Source organism: Chaetura pelagica, unplaced genomic scaffold, assembly GCF_000747805.2.
Source record: "Chaetura pelagica isolate M959 unplaced genomic scaffold, ChaPel_1.0 scaffold90, whole genome shotgun sequence".
Lineage (NCBI taxonomy): Eukaryota > Metazoa > Chordata > Aves > Apodiformes > Apodidae > Chaetura > Chaetura pelagica.
The window spans coordinates 14,271,838-14,289,366 of record NW_009953496.1 but is presented as its reverse complement, the minus strand read 5'-3'; the positions used below and the strand labels follow the sequence as shown (position 1 = coordinate 14,289,366).

General features: G+C 37.6%; 1 protein-coding gene across 1 annotated transcript in view; it reads right to left on the bottom strand.

Moving 5' to 3' along the window:
* Positions 1 to 17,529, bottom strand: part of DLGAP2 (discs, large (Drosophila) homolog-associated protein 2) — a 98,780-nt gene that overhangs the window by 13,752 nt on the left and 67,499 nt on the right. Inside the window, exons 6-8 of the mRNA XM_009999175.1 lie at positions 12,729 to 13,078; positions 4,075 to 4,160; positions 2,567 to 2,982 (exon numbers count right to left, since the gene is read on the bottom strand). Of these exons, the coding sequence (XP_009997477.1) occupies positions 2,567 to 2,982; positions 4,075 to 4,160; positions 12,729 to 13,078 (852 nt within the window). The remainder of the gene's footprint in view (positions 1 to 2,566; positions 2,983 to 4,074; positions 4,161 to 12,728; positions 13,079 to 17,529) is intronic.

The following is a 17,529-nucleotide window of genomic DNA, read 5'->3' as shown; positions in this document are numbered from 1 at the left end:
CAGCAGGAAAAAAAAATGCTCATACCGAAATTTTAAAATGCTGTGAAGTTCATCCCCTCCATGAAAGTCATTCCTTGGTAACTTCCTTTTACTTAATGTAAGCTATATTAGGTGAAAGGGTACAACATTTCACAGATAATGCAATCTGCAAATTATTTGAGGAAGATCTCTTGAAATGAGTCACATAAAATGGAAAATTGGAAGTCTGGGTGTTACTTTTGACAATCAGCTGAAGACGAACATCTGATTTTGCATACCCTATATAAACCTATTTTAAAATAATTTCTCTAGCCTATTAGGGAGGTCAAAATGTCTCCCCAAACACAAGTAATTAACCCATCTTGGTTAGTTTAAAAAGAGGATTTCAAAGGTCCATTTCAGGTGTGTTTTAGTAACTTTATGTCAGGGAATTGCTTTTTCTTTTTCTCTTACAGAGTAGAATTACATTGCAAATGGGGAAACATGAAATCCTGATATTCCATTTTGTTTTCTGACTGAAATAGTCTAGGTTATTAAGATTAATGTCACTAATCCTGAATATTAATAGAAGTAATAAAGAAAAAAAAATCCACTTTGTTTTAAGGTCCTGAATTTACTGAAAACTATCTTCCTAATTGTCATATCCCCATGCAGCAAGGTGTTTCACAGTACTTCTCAGCTTCACCTGGTGGGAGGGAGAGTGGTTCTGCACCTGGTAACTGGTAATCAGCTAAAATCAGCTCCTCCACATTTTTCTGATGCAGTACCCAGGCTCATATTCCAGAGAATAACACTGTTGACTAGCTATCTGTGTCTCTAAGGGAAGAAGGAGTACTGACATGAGAATGTTTCCACTGCTTGTTTCATGTGGCTGCAGATTTGATTAGGGCTGTGCATGAGGAAGAGCTTGCAGAGGAGATGAGAAAAGTCCACCCCTTGCCTGCAGACTCCTTCCTGGCCTTCTAGGGAAAGGGAGGCACAACTGCCCATGTGTTTCTCCCCTCTGCTCCCTAATAATTTTACTCTCTCCAAGCGGATTAAAGTCTTGCTCTTTGAACTTCTGCTTCAGATAGTAACCACTGATGTCCCCACATCAGTAACAGGCAATAATTGGAAGCAGGTACTTTGGAATACTTAGTGATGGCAGAGAAATGTCAGTATTCAGCCGTGCAAAGACTTGGGGAGTTCAAAAATAAGACATATATGTTAAAAAGAAGTATTAAAATAATAACCCTTATGAAAGAAGGCTTGGAAATCACATAGGCTAAGCAAATCCAGTATTACTCATATTTTAACAGCCTCTAGGAGGTTATTAAAGTCTTCACAGTATCAATGCAAAAGGAAAATTCTCAGCTCTGTGAAGATGAAAACAGGGACAAAACCCTACAATCCAGAAAGCACTGGAGGCTGAAGGAAGGAAACCAGACTTATGCACTCCATCACCCAAAATCCTACCTTGTTACTTGGCAGAATTGTGCACAATATAGTGGAGAAATACGAGTGTAAAATAAAAAATGATGATGTTAAAAAGGTAGACATTCTTTCTTTTGAAAAGGTCAGTGCAAGAAATAGAAACTGGCCTTTTAGTTACCATGCAGACCTGGCCCAAGACCTGAGGGTAAATCATAGCAAGAACTCATTGAGAAGAAAAGATGATGATCAAGAAGTAGTATTCAGAGGTGACAGTGAGACTCATGAGAGTGCAGGAAAAAATGCTAGTAAGAAAATTTAACATGAACTAATTTGTGATGTGAGAAAATCTCAGCTGAGACAATGATTCAGATTGGCAGGGACTGAAATATTTATAAAACCGAGCCTGAAGAACAAGGATAATTGACCTCAGAGGGAATCACAAGGAGCTGGCTACTGATTGCTAGGACCACTTTGATATATTACTATCATTAGTGCTGGCCTGGATCTTGTTCCAAAATAGTCTACATTATTTTTCACTTTATCCCATCACACCTTTCAAGGTGTCCACAGGACATGAGAGAATAATAGTGATTCTTGACAAAATTGTAACAAGAAAATGCAGCTGAATTATCTAATAGTGCATATGTCTGTGTAACTGCTTTATCTAGTGTACTTGACTACTCCCTTCTGTTTTTCCAACAGATCCTTTGTGGTAGGCAGAAGTGCCTGTAAATGAATGAAAACATTTTAAAATTACAATTTATTAATAAGAGGCAAATTCTCAGGTTTCAGAAAAATGGCAAAAAAAAATGTTAATGTGGGACCACATTGTGTGGTTCTGGCAAAGGGGTTGAGCATTAAAGCCGTAGAAATGAGTGAGAAGAATGTGTCAGAGTTGGAGCTGTGGATGAAGCTATTGCAGCCATATCTAACACCAGACTTTGTTCCTGTGCTTGACTCTACAGTTGGCTCCTCAACTACTTCTACAAAACCTTACTTTGGGAAATGACAGCTTGTACAGTTAGTTGCAGCACAGAGGTCTTATATCTACTGGTTCTGTAGAGTGTCTTTGGTACTAAAAGATGAGTAAGGAAAACTACAGACCACAACTTTATCCTAACAGATTTCTTATTTTAGCAGACATCTATAATAAAAGGTACTGAAATGCTCTTACTTTCTTCAGAAAGATCATTTTCTTCAGCTTCTCTTTCCATTTCTTTACACCAGCCTTCCATTCTCTTAGTTTCAGTATGTAGCAACTTCATAAACCAAGATCCGTCTCGTCGACAAGGAGACATTCTACCAGTCTCTACTGTCTCAATGGCTGGTTCTAGCCAGGGTTCTGGTGGTGGAAGGTTTGAGGTCTCAACTGGGGTCCTATAATCTTCTCTGTAACTGAACAGTCCCTGTGTCCGTACAGTTCTCACTGCGCTGTATTGAGTAGGTGTGCTGGGCTCTGAGTGCTGCTGGAATGATGAGCCAAACTGAAGTCCCTTGTCCTCCATAGTGATGTGTCCTGGAAAGCCCTCCAGTTCCAGGTCAGCCTGGACAGCTGCTGTTACACTGTTTGAGCGCTTGAATCGTCCATGTCTTGGTGTAGAGGGAAGAAAGAAAAGAGATTAAGACATGTAAATACATATGTGATTATACAGAGGCACAGAATAATGTTTAAGTAAATGGATTCTATTTTTCTCCTTGAACTTTATGCTAAATACTTTTTCTTTGTACCTATCTCACTAAAATAGAACAGTAACAACAGAGAGGAAAATAAAAATGCACAGTGGCATCATTGATCTGAGCAAAGATACAAAAGAAAATAATTTAAATTATCTCTGGAAGGAAATATTGATTTATTCTCATACCACAAAATACTACATATCATTACTAAACAAACTGGAAATACCTAGTAGAATTGCAGGGTTACAGCTCCTGACAAAAGTCTGTAAAATACATGCATTAAAAAATTTCAGATATTAAGAATTGTTGATTTCCTATTGTGATATGCCTCTGAATACTGACTTTTTCAAAAAGCTTTATGTTTAAAAGTTATATAGAGAAGCAAAGATTATTTATGAAATCTTTTCACACCTGAGCGTATTGTTTCAAATTACTTCTAGTCAATGATGGTACAAGGCAATTAGCAGCCAGATACGGTCTGACAGCTGCCATGAAATGAGATAATGGTCCCAGTCCAGTACTTAACAGGCAGTGCCTGCCATGGATAACCTGTGGGTTAGTACATTGGCCAGCAGTTTTACAAAGCTAGAGAACAAGAGTAAATGCTGATTCTAGTTTAAGATAAAGGTACCACAGGTTCTATCCTAACCATTGTAAGTTGACTGGGAAAGCCTGGATCAGTATGAGGGGTCCTATCAAAGGAAGAATATTCCAATATACTGTTCTTTGTATTTGTTCTGCCAATAATAAAATTATATAAATACACTACTTTAATTTAAAACTTTCAATTCCTTCCCTCCAGTTAAAAACTGGAAAGATAACTAAACATTAAGCAACTGCTAAGTAATCTCTAAAAATGTTACCAAATTACCAGCATGCATGTAAAAAATGGTGGCTTTGTGAATTAGTTAGGGGCAGCACTTGCCAGATGCTTGTTATTAACTCTGTTTGCAAATGTGTGTTGTGTTATGAAAGACTACAGATTTTTGAACATGCTTGAATTACCGTTTTTCATCTTCCACTTGTACTCCAACAGAGTGGTATTCCCGTAGGCCTCTGCTTTCAGTATCCGAATCAGTTGCTGTTTCCACCTAATTCAACAGAAAAGATTAGCCTGTAGAGTAAGCACTAACGCTCAGCACTATTTCTACCTGCACGCATTAAAAATTGATTACAGATTTCCTCTCTAACTGCTAAGAAACACCTAGCACAGTAAAATAAATGAAACAGGTATTCTGCCTGGTGTCATTTTTTGGTGTGCTGTGTTTTCTAAAGCTTTGCACAAGCACTGCTGTTCTGCTGCGTAATTCCCTATTTCAAACCTAAGCAGATGCAATTACTCAGTTCAGTGGAAGCAGGGAGCAAGCCTGGTCTGGGAGAGCTCTTAGAATGAGGAATCCACAGGATAGACCCTTTTAACATTATTATAAAACAGTCTCTTTATATTCTTTGATTTACAAAACAAAATAAAATCTCAAGTAGCCCGATAAACTTGTAAGTGATAAAAAGAAATGCCGCAATGAAATTTTATTGACAACTGTGTTGACAAATATAGAACCATTTAAATGAGATACAGTAGAATGTCACATCTCACCTTTTAAAATAACATGGTCCTGAAACTGCGACATCAAGCAAGTAATTTATGTACTTTTTATAGTACTCCTATCTGAAATGCACTTACTGAGATATATTCACAGTAGTTTTCCTCATAACTGAGACCACATTGCTTTTTGGATGTTTCTGTGGGATTTTATGTAACACTCCCCACCACCACACCGCCCCCAGGTCTTTGACACAAACACAGTGAGTGCTGCAGTATGCAAATTATTTTGAATCAAGGGAGAGGCAGGAAAAAAAGGGAAAGGGTAGAACTATTTTCATTTTGAATGATATTTTCACTGTTAAAAAAAAAAAAAAAGTAACATCTGCAACCAGTTTTTCAATAGGCACACGCCGTGTGTGAATTCGAGGGTATATCCTCTGATGAAGACAAGATAACCTTTCCCCTTGCAGCAGTCATAGGTGCCTCTGGAAGGGGCCCAGTGAACACTCTGCAGCTGTTTCTCGGTGGCACAGTCCCAATCCCAATCCCACCAGATTTTTGGAGCGAGGCAAAGAGATGGGGCAAGCAGAGTGGGAAGTGAATGTACATGTGGAATGTACTTCTCTTCCCATCTTCAAGCCATAGGTCCATGTAGATTTGCATGGAAGGGATTTCCAGACAGTAATCAGTACACATTCCTGTTTACCTGAGTGTGGGTCTTGGAGATGTTTATGGAAAGAACTAGGGCAGGAACACTTTAGTAAATGTTGAAGGCATGCTTGAACTGTACAGTGTAGTGTAAGGCATGGGCTTGCTGAAAGCTCTGGCTATTAGTGTGGCAGCTGTAAGGGAAAGACATTTCCCAGTGAGTCCATGAGGTCAAGGAAAAAGTGCACTCTGCCATCTGCTTCCACCTTGGCAGTTGCATGGAAGCTGGCTATGCTCACTTGGAGGGTCAGTGCACTGGGAAAGCTAGGCACTTAGACCTGGTAACAGACTCCAGGATTTGGTGTTGTCAGTATAAAAAGAAGGATCCTTGATTTTGGCAGTGAAAAAAAACCACAGAGGTAGGCAGCCTGGGGAGAAAACCTAGAATAACCAAGTGAAAAACAGGCAAGTTGGTTTCCTAGTTAAGGTGGGTTTTCCCTGCAACACGGGTGAGAAGCTTCAGCTGTACTTGAAGAGTCACCCTCTCCTGAGAGAACATTGCTATTAGTACCATAGCTGTAAGGTCCAGCTTCTTATCTCAAGAGATATGTATCAGGAAAGACACCCTTATTTACAGCATTGGAGTGTCCAAAAGAGTCTGGAATAATAATTGCAAGCCTAAGAGAAAGACTAGGCACTCACCTAGTCCTTTCTGGGATGTGAGAAAAGCTGCATATAAAACATCTTCCTTAGAGACAGGTGAGCAGAAATGAATTAACTGGGCCAAGACTGAGATACTCATCTAGTCTGTCTGGGGGAGCAGAGAGGCAAGGTACACTCACAGCCTTGACCACAGTGATGAGGGCTCAGTCAAATACACATCAACATTGTTTGAAGAGTGAAGTCAACTTCTTCTCAAAGGGAGATGGCAGGTAGTGAATAAAAGCAGATAATATAAAATGGTTAGACAGTGGCTCTTGGGTGCACCTGTATGAGTTCTAGCAGGAAGCTGATGTCCAAGGTGGGACTTTGAGCAACCTGGTCCAGTGGGAGGTGTCCCTGGCCAAGGCAGGGGGGTTGGAACTAGATGATCTTTAAGGACTTTTCCAACCCAAACCATTTTGTGATTCACTATGGTGGTTTAAAACTGGTATCTTTCCATTGATGCAACACATTGAGAAAAAGTCTTCTTCATCTACCTGTTTTCAAGTGTTTCTTTTTTGGTATTTCACTGAGAAGTATATATTGAATAATTTTCCCAGTGTACAACTGACAGCTAGAATTTACAGGCATAAATGTAGTAATCTGCTCTAAAATTTTATTCAAAACACAATTACCAGGAAACTGATAGCCTAGGTATCAAAATAAAAAATACATTAGTAACCTCTAAATATAAACTCTTGCAAAATTATCCTTCCCTCCAGCCTGTCTAGGCTGACACTCACTAAATGACCGGCTGATTGCCTTCATATTTTAATACTTTCATTTCCTCACTGTGCCTTGTAACAGCAGGAAAATGCCATTCTGTGTGTGTGTCTGTGTGGAATCTAGGATTGCAAATATTTTAGCAACCAACAACAAGAAAGAAAAAGATCTGAAAAGAGATCAAATGCCAACACAAGTAAAAGTGGGAAATAATGAAATAATTTTCACTCACAGTGATACAAATGAACAACTAAATTGCATTTCTGAATGACAGATATTATAGACTCCTGCTAGAAGACAGCAGGAAATTCTTTAGATTTAAACAGATTGGCCAGGCTAGATTTAAATGAGCAGAGGAGAAAAGTAATACATTTGGTTTGATTGTGTTGCTCCTGAAACTAAAATAAGTCTTAATAAATCTCTTGTTATTCTCCATGATTCATTATTGTTTTAATACTTACATGGGTTCTAAAAGCCTTAATATTTGCAAATTGGCCCGCAATCTCAGTAAAGCAAAATGTGACAAATTATATCTGTCTGGTTATGAGGAAGTCTCACACGGACAAGGAAACAAAAAAATAGCAAGACACTGACCAAAAGCAGAAGAAAGGAGTAGATCTAATCTAGCAGGTCATCTTCCTCTCTTCTTGCTAACAAAGAACTAAAACTTTTTTCACTTTATGCAGTGAAAAATGGGGGTTTTTATGGGTTTATAGTATGACCATAAGGCTTATAATATTAGCAGTAACCATAATTTAGCATTCTGAAATTCTGTCTTACTTTTCACAAAGGCATAACATCCTCTCCAAATTTTTCGCTGCCAATAAAAGGAGCAGACAATTCTATGAATCCTCTTTGATCAGTCACTGATGACTGATCCAGCACAAAATTTGAAAACTAAGTATCAGATATGGACACTGACTTGGTAATAAATGACCTACAAGTAAATTATATTAACACAAAATTATTTGAATTAATGCAAATCGCTATTGCAAATAACTTGCTTGGTATAATGAATCTTAGTTTGTTTATAGGCATTCATTCTAGACAAGGATGCATGAACTGGCTATATTAGTACTTCAAAGCATTCACTAAGCCTTTTCAGCTTAAAAGCAACTTCTATTTCTATCTTAAAGTATTCTGCTCTTAAACATGAGCACTGCAACGTACTATTGCAGTGTCCTAAAAATTCCAGTCTAATCTTCTATATGTACTGTCTTTAAGGGAGGCTTGAAGTTAATATATTCAATGCATAAGAAAACAGATTTTAACCTGGCGTCTTTTGCTTCTCTCTCATAAGCATCAGTAATAAGAGTCCTTCAGACCACATTATCTCTCCCCATGCAACTTCACTGCCCACAGAGGGTTTTGCTGCTGTAACCAATTCATTCTATAATTAGAATTTAATAAACAATCTCTCTGATGATTCACAAGAAGGAAATAATTCCTTTCCTCTGTTGCATAGGCTTCTCAGTGATAACAAGAATTAAAAAAAAGAGAAGAAAACATTACATTTGACACTGGATCAAGTACCTGTATTTGTGAATGCAGATAACCATTCTGAGGTATAGGGAGATCTCATGTGTATGCAGTGACTTCGAAGAAGGAAAAATACTTAAAATGAAACTACAGTACTGCTACTGCTTTCCTTAAGTGATGGAACACTTTTATCAGCCAAAAAACCATATACTCTTTTAAAAGAAATTTTAGAAACCGAAATAAACCTACACTTGCATGCTTGAGTGATTTTTTGTGCCTCACCACAGGGCTCCATATAGCTACTCCGCTACTTCCCAGCAGAACATCTGGACTACTCAAATTTGTTGCGTGACACAGTAAGTGCTAATTACCACAAGCATATCCCACAATGGGTTGAAAACTTCTGCTGATCTTTTAAGAAAGCACATTTTGATAAAAACGTGTACCAGAGTTTAGAAATGGGATTCATGTCAACCTAAAAGGAGGTAGGAACAGCAAAATAATGCACACAGCAGTCATTGCTTGTAACTTTTTGGTGTATTTAATGCAAAGTGGCAAATTGTTCTGAACCAACAAATATTCTGCAAGGCAGTAATCTGCATCTTCCCCACTTTGAATGTTTCATTATATTAGATGGCAGTTAAGAAAACAAGCAACAGTAATTTGTGAAAAGAGCAAAATCTAGATGGCTCTTAAGTAACTGTAGCTTTGTTTTAACTATAATTATAACTGCTATACTTTTTGACAAGTGGGGAGGCCAAAACGTAACCACTGGATGGGAACTGTGCTATCTGCCTAAGACTGTGAACTCTGATTTCTCTCTCTCTATATATAGAGAGCTATACTTATTTTTATATATGTAGAGGCGAATGCTAACTCTAGAGGTCAGGTTATAGCCTCTGTGCCACAGAAACATTCAAAAAACTTTCTCTGACTCCTGCAGTCTGACAGTGATTTTAGGAGCAGAATGAACAACAGTTAGCTCTAAAACTTTGGATCACTTATGATCAGAGCAAGTATTTCTTTTGATTGCTATGTGTACACTGAAGTACAGTACTGGCAAGGATAGTATAACCTAAACAAACAGTACAAAGAAAATGCAGGTGCTCGTCCAAGTAAGTATGCCATGTGTGTACAAAATGCTTTGCCTTGAAGGGAAATTCCAGTCTGTGACTCCAGACTTACTTGAACAGAATTTTTACCTTATGATGGTAATAATTTTATTGAATATATATAACTATTATGCAGAAGATCCCCTTTCAACACAAACAATTAGGTGCTAATCCTCCTGAATACAGGCTTTGATTCATAAGAATGATTTGTTTAATGAAGATTCTGGAGATTAAAAAACACCCCAGGTATTTTGAAGTGTGATCTCCTGATGATGAATGAAGATGACAGAGTCCATTCTCTATGCTACAATTACTACTTGTCTCCAAAAATATCATAATGAATCAGCCTCCACACTTGATACATTTGTTTCCATCTCATCTACTTCTGGAGTCTCTTCCTTTTGAAAAGCATATATGTCTTTTAAATAGAAAAAAAAACAACAACAAACAACAAAAACCCTGCAGGTTTCAAAATACTTGAAATAAATAAGGATAAACTTATTGACATTTTTTCTCACATATATTACAATCCAAATGCTTTTAATATGGTTTCTAACTAGAGCAGTTTTTGATTGTTAATAATTAGCGTGTATACAAGAGTGTGCAAAAGAGCAAGGGAAATCCCTGAAAATACATTAGCAATGATCTTGTCTTGACTTGGTGGTTATTTCACTCTGGATAATCTCTACCCTGCATTTTAATAGAAATACTTTGATTAGTCTTCTGCTGTCATGATAGAAGACATATATGAAGATTATAGCTACTAGTATTACTGAAGTTTAATTATTTGTTCTCTATATATATTCTTAAGAATGTTGACTAAATCTTTAATTCCAGAATCAGTATTTTGCAATTCATTTGAATTTAGGAATCAACATCTGTTTTTCCAGTGCCTACTAACACATCTGACAAAATTCTTCTTGATTTAAATATGACAATGAAAAAAGACCAAACCAACCAACCAGATATTTTATGTAAAGCTTTGAAGCTTTTTTTTTTTGTTCAAAAATCCCACTGGAGATAGGGCTAACATTCCGTGAGATGGGTTACCATCTCTGTGCTGTTCTCTATTCTTGCAGACTGGGTGCTACTGCTCTTCATAGTAAGTCAAATGCTCCCGCAGGAGCTTGAGCTTCCTGTGCATGCAAATATCAATCCTATGGCACATGCCTAGTATGCCAGGACTTTTTAAAAGGACCTGTATTAATGATTCACTACACAAATCATATATACCAAAGACACGAGAGCCGTAGGCTGGGTCCAGAGCAGTTCCACATGCAGAGGCATCACTGGTCATCCTTTATCTCTGTGCCTCTCTGCTCTTGCATGAAGCAAACATTCTCCCACCAACGTGTTAAAGGAATGAAACATTAACAAATGCACAAATTAACCATCCTGATAGCAAATTAATTAATGCAAATAAATGCAAATTCAATGCATTACCCTGGCATGGCATGCTAATGAGAAAACAAGTAATTTAGTCAATCAAGAAGATATGCAAATAAGACCCATCCTTTTCTAAGGTGCTTTGACACAGAAGGCCAAAAGAAATTAAATACTTCAACTGTATTTTGAGGGCATATATACTACTTATGAAGTTTGCAATATGAGTATTCTACCTGGTGTGTTTATTCCTTACAAACCTGGAAACAGAAATAAAAAATAAAAAGTATTTTCTGCTTAAAGATGCTGCAGAAAGTTATTTTTCAAACTAATGGGACAATTTGAAATTTACTGCAGAAGAAAAACCGAACAACTAAACTGTGCTCTCAGGATACTGTGCTGAGGGTAATTTTGCAATTTTTACCTTATCTAATGCCAAATGGTACAACCAAGCAGTTTGCACTTCACAAAAGATAACAAGCAGCTCATCTTTCTAAAACCTGCTGTCGTAAACAGTATTTGCCTTGTTCAGTATGTGCACCTGAGGAGCAGTATTATGAGCCAAGCATCAGATAAGTAGCTGCAGAAGATCCGCTGCCTCCATGGAAATAATTGCACAAATGTTTTTGTGGATTATAAACACTCCACATACCAAGAAGTGTTAGACACAGTGAAAAGTACTGGTCATCACCTGCAGTAAGAAACAGGATCAAGTGATATCATCAAAATTTCAGAATTAATTGCTGAAATACCATGACTGATTGAAGAAAGATACCAATATGTTTAAATACCACCATGCACAGTAGCTGTAAAGAAGAGATAAGAACAACACTAGATGCTATTCCTTTCTGAAGAGTAAATTTCAAGTTAGGGGCTAAAAGGTACACAAAATTACTTGCTGCTCCTTCGAGGTTTTCACCGTTACCTGCTAAGCCTCTTCTCTCAGCAATTTAGGATGCACTAGCTACTTTGTAAAACATTTGAAAAGTAGCCATCTGGATATTTTACCATTGCTCTTCAATCGCATTTTACTGTTCCGCATCTAAAGAAGCAGTAGCAAATACTCATGTTGAGAAAAGGAAAAGCAGCTTGCTGTCAAAGCCTATTCCTTCCCATTAGTCTAGTATGTTGTGGAAGAGCCAAATTATACCACATAAGATGTTAAACAGTGAAGTTCAGTAAATAGCTGTGACATACTTAAATACTTTTCTCTGATTGTATTATGAAATTAATGGAAATGGAATCACTACTTCTTAAATAAAATAAAAGAACATACTGATTTTTATTTTTACTTGGTATTTCCTAGAGATTTAAACAAATGATCATTGCTATCTATAGTGTTTTCCATTTAGTAGAAGGAATTTAGTAGAAGTGTGTGGAATTTGTATTTGGAGTTGTCTTATTTCATTTATGTTGACACAACATGACTGAACTTACCACAGTCTGACAGCAATTCTGTCAGGTGAACTAAGTATTGCATATTTTGGTGGACAAATCCAGGAATGCTCAGAGATTGTTCTTACTAACCTTATGTAATTCCTTGCCATCTATAATTATGCTGTATCTACACCAGTACATTTCTTTCTCTTCCTTGGCATGTTCTCCCCAGCACAACTAAAAGTGAGGCTTTGGGAGCTTGTTTTATGTAGAATAACTTGAAGATCCAACAGCATTACACATTTTCCAAGGTCAAAAGAGAAAGATAACGGAAAAAATACAGTCTAGCATTTTAAAGCTGGTATAACTCTATAAAAGGACTGTGAATTCATGGAAGGAAGGAGATGAACATGCTGCTCACCTGTAGCTCTGCATTATAATTTTCATATCAAGTGTTAATGACAGGTAACCTCCCTAGAGATTTATTTGTTAATTTTCTTCCAGGTACAGCATATTAGCTGAAGACTTTTCTGCACGGCGACATTGCCATGATGTGAATTACAATTAACACAAAGCAGCCAGGGGTTGTTTGTTAGAGTATTGGAGCCAGTGAAGCTGAATGACTCATTCTATGCTATTTTCAGAAAGAGGGCAAGCAATGCATGACAGAACAGATGTTAATGATAGTCTACCTGGATCCCTATAGAGGAACGTCGACTCTTAAGAAACTCCTCTGCTTTTGTCACTAAAATGGCCTTGTCACTGGTTCGTATCGAGGTGCTCTGGCTCTCGGACGCGTGGCGCTGCGCGGCTGCAGTTTCCAAGGCGAGATTCATGGCCTTGTTACTGTCCAGGCTGTCGGTGGAGTTGTACATCCCTCGCCCATCCTGCGGCCATGGGGAAATCCTCTGAGTCCGGCTGTCGTGATATGCATCCTGGGTGGATTCTGTGCTGCTCTGTGCCGTGACCGAGATCAGTGGCTTGGAGGTGGTACGAGGAGGAACTGGTGGTGGTGTTTTCTTGTAACTTGTGTAAGTTACAGCTATGGGAAGAATGTAAAGAAAAAAAAGGAGAAAACAAGATTAATCTGATGGAAGCTTCATGAGAGAAATCACCTCAACATTAAGAGTATGTTAATTAAAGATGGTGCAACATAGTGCTCTTTGTGAGCCTCACTATTAGCTGAAAGTGTCTTTCAGAAGGGTGTCCACAGCAACGTTTTACTTCAACCAGGAAGCAAGGGGTGGAAATGAGGGTCGCAGATTATGGTGAAGAAGAAAGAGAGTTAGTGAGAATTTGTGTGTGTGTGTTAAGAATTGTTCTGGGTAGGTACACATGGGAGTTTCTGAGCTTGTTTTGGCATGGGGTAAAGCTGATAGGAGAAACAAAGGAAGATTTATTTTTTTTTCTCCTGTTGTCTTCTAAACTGTTGGCTCTGTATTGGTAGTATTAAAAGAGGTGCATCAATACACTGGAACAAAATATTACTCAGAAACTTCCATTTCACAGTATGCCACGCTTTAACTTTCAAAAATACTTCCAAGTTTACTGGCTGGAATTCGACAAAGTTGTCTACTTAAGCGATAAGCATATGTTTGAAAAATATCCACAACATAGTTAAAAAAGGGAAATTCCAGGCATGTAAAAATGTTACAATATATGCAAAGCTACTAGATACTTGGATAACAAGTAAAAACTACAAGTAATACCAAAAGCAGTGATTTTTTATCTATTACCCTGCAGTAAGCCCCAATTCCTTAGAACATACATTGAAGAGGGATCAAATTAAATGCAGAGAAGATGGAAATATATCTATAAAAATTGGTCTGAAACACTGGGAGAACTGGATACACATGAAAACAACTAAAATTTCTCCTTTGATGAATAGAATAGGTCTGAGGCTGGTTTAACATAGATTCTGCTTGCAGCAAAAGGCTCAATAAAACATGCAATAAAGATCTACAGACACATATTTATGCCAATACAGCTTCCTTACCAAATTTTAGAGATTTAAATAGACATGGGTATTTAGGTATTCAGGTATTTAGTCATTAATTTCACACAGTTGACTTTTCTGATTGTCTAAGCCGACTATACTTTTTATTTTTTTTTTTAATAATAATTTGTGTTACAGAAGTATTTCTTCTCCAAAGCACATAGAATCATAATTTACAAAATTAGGAACTGAAAGAAAAATGCATCATGATATAGCTTTCCGTATTCCTGTACAGAAAAATCAAGTCAAATTAATTTCTTGTATAATTGCAGGAAGACAATTATGTTTCCCCATATCAGTAATTCTGAAGTAGCATAGTGTATACATGCAGAGACTGGGATTCTGAAAGACTTAAGGAAAAGGTTTGCCTTTTTCTGCTCTTAAATGCATCGGACTTTGCAAGAGTGAATCAGGTAACCTTGGAATTGAGGTTACTTGAATCCAAGAATGATTCTACGAGAGTTCCTCTTCCCATTATACAAATATGGGCTGATGAGCAATGAAGTCAAGGAGTCTCTCTAGTCATGCTTTATCACATAAGGCTATGATGCAGCCCTCTGGAGAGACAAGAACAGTTTAGGAATTTGCTTATACCTGGGACTGCTAAGCCTGTATTGCCAGGCTAGCCTATAGGAAAAGTGACCCTAGAGGAAACTACTCTTAAATTTTGATTCTTGACAATCATAAATAAAAGAATGATCGTAAATAAGAGAGTGAGGTAGAGCTAGGAAGTTAAAATCCTAATCTGAGGCACCTTTTGCATTGCTGCTGGTGCTGCTCAATTCTTGTAGAGATTCACAGAGAGTTGTGCTCTGAGCTAAACTACTTTAACAGAGTGAAAAACCTGAAAACATGCTCTTCAGATTCTGAGACTGTGTCCTTTTTGTGAAGTGCCATTTTGTCCTGTCACCAATCTTATCTCCTGTCAACTTTGTAACCAGCGGTAAAGAAGAAAGAAAAGTCCAATATTTTTCAGATGCTGTAGGGAATACAGTAAATTCATGAAAGAAGAAAGAGGCTGTAAAGCTTGGAAATTAAGACAGTCTTAGGAGCTCAAGCAGTGGCTCTAAGGAATACTTCCACTGAGAGTTGCCATAATACTGCTCCCCTGCCTTCCTCCTGCAAATGTACACGGAAGTGATCGAAGTGCTGGGAAATATTAGAAAGAGAAGCAATGGGGTGAAATATAGTGAGTGAAATCAAGAACAGAAAGATATTTTTACCTATAAGATAGGCTATTACTGTTATAACTAATTTACTGTTTTTTTTATTGTCTTTCTTCATGCAAAAGAATAGCAGTGAAAAATGAAACACCTGGTAAATGCTATAATGAAACATCACATGCAAGTACATTCCTACTACTCATGCAGCATTTCATTCCTCTGTTCAAATTAATATAAATGTTAAACTTTTGTTGCAGCCCTTCATAGCTAATGTAATCTCCATTTACATTTCTAAAAAAGAAAAAATCTCCTTGTGGCAAAACCTAAACCGTTATTTGCTGAACATTTTCTTTTGGAAATTTCTGATTGTTTTGGTGGAGTGAAATGTCTTGAAGCCACCGAGTATTACAGTTACTGCAGTATTCTGGCAATCATTTAATCATGAGCACTAAACAGAGCTACAAAGGCCACAGGTGTTCAACAAGGAGAAGACTTGAAGAGGAAGACAGAAAGTTCATGAGCATCTGACTACATATTTACAGTGAAACGTGGCAGGAAGAAATTAGATTAATTTCTAAGCTATAATCACAGAGATCAAATATTGGGCAGGGAGTAAAAAAATCCATCTCTACATAGTTAATGGGTTCTTATCTGGAACAAAGTTTCAGAGCCATAGAAATCTCAGACTAATTGGAGACTGTAACAAAATGGGGTAAGAGGATGGAGGCGTGAATTTGTGAGGCAAATCTTGCCACCAAATTCTATTTGCTTTAATCAGTCAAACAGTTGTACTGAAGTAAATGGGATAACTTAGATGAAAAAATTGACCAGGACTTGTCTTAGATAAACTTGGAGTGTGTTGCTGACTTACAAGATGACTACATAATAGATTAGGGGCTTGTTAAAGAAGAAAAGTAACCCTGTAACGCATAGTTTACTGTTCATTCTTCAACTTTGATCTCTAACAAGTAAGTATTGGCTGAAGGTCTGAAGCATGAAATTTGACATCACTTTCAAAATGTTTTCCATTAATTATTATGTCTGCAAATGTTCCTGTTTTCAGAAGCAATGTTTTTTTATCACATCCTGTTCTTGGCCCTAGCAGTCATACATACCATGTATTATATATGGGAAGAAACATCTCCTTTTCCTAACAGAAAAGGAGCTTCCTTTCATTTATCATCCTCTTCTTATGCTGATGGACAGGAGATCCTGCCAGCTTTGCATCATTTGCTACTTTGCAAATTTTATTTGCCTTAGTGGATATTAGTTCAAAGCGAGCACATAAAACCTCCTCAGCATTGCTTCATGTCCCCATTTTTTGTTCCGTCAGTCTGCAAGCTCCCAAGCTGTGGAGGGTTTTGACATCCCTGCAGGGAGGGCTGGTGCTGGGCTGTGCAGACCCTGGGTACTGCGTGCTGGCCAAGGACAAGGTCCCAGCAACTCCATCCAGGCCACTGGTGCTGGACACTGAACTGGGAAAAAGAAGATTGGGATGGAGGATGCTTGCCTTTAGTTGAAGAGGGACAAGCTGGGTGCCAGAGGCTGCACAACAGCTAGGGATGAAACACACTGCAAGGACAGGGTTGTGCAAAAGCAGAGCACCAGGAAGGCAGAGCTGCCAGTGTGACTTTACACTGATGCAAATGGTGGATTTCAGTGGAAACAAGAGACATGCTTCATGTTTTGATAGATAAAGCATCAATCCTGGATAGTCTTCTGTTGTTCCTGTAGCTCACAGAGGAAGACCAAGGATTTCTGATTTCTTTATTTTCTGAGTAGTTTTGGTGTGCATATGCTGGGCACTCCTGAGATTTCTCTCACCAATCCTGCTCCTGAGCAAGGAAGCTCAAGCAAAGCAAAAACAAGAACCTTCTGCCATGCTGTTAATCAGTTTGTAAAATCTATAGCTGCTTTGAAATGCAAAGAAGAAGAAAAGTAGATGGCACAAGAGGGAAATACATCTTTTTAACGTTTAAAACAAACACAGAAGGAATTACGAAAAATAAATTGAAATTTTATTTCCAGTTGTATTCAAAGGCTATCTAAATATAGATATATGAATTTATTTTTTTGCTTTTTTAATAAAACAGAAAATATATTATTTGTCATCGTAAGATACAGTCTATCTCCATCTGTTAGCTTATGATCATCAATCAAAAATGATAAAAATGGTACAAACCTGTTCTACTTCTAAACTATATGGAATTATGATTCTATTCTATGATTCTTTGATTTCAGACTTCCTTTTAAATCAAAGTATTCACTGTGCAGGTAGTGGCCCCACTTCAACAAAAACATGTGCAACTAGCTCCACTGATTTTTTTCTTTAAG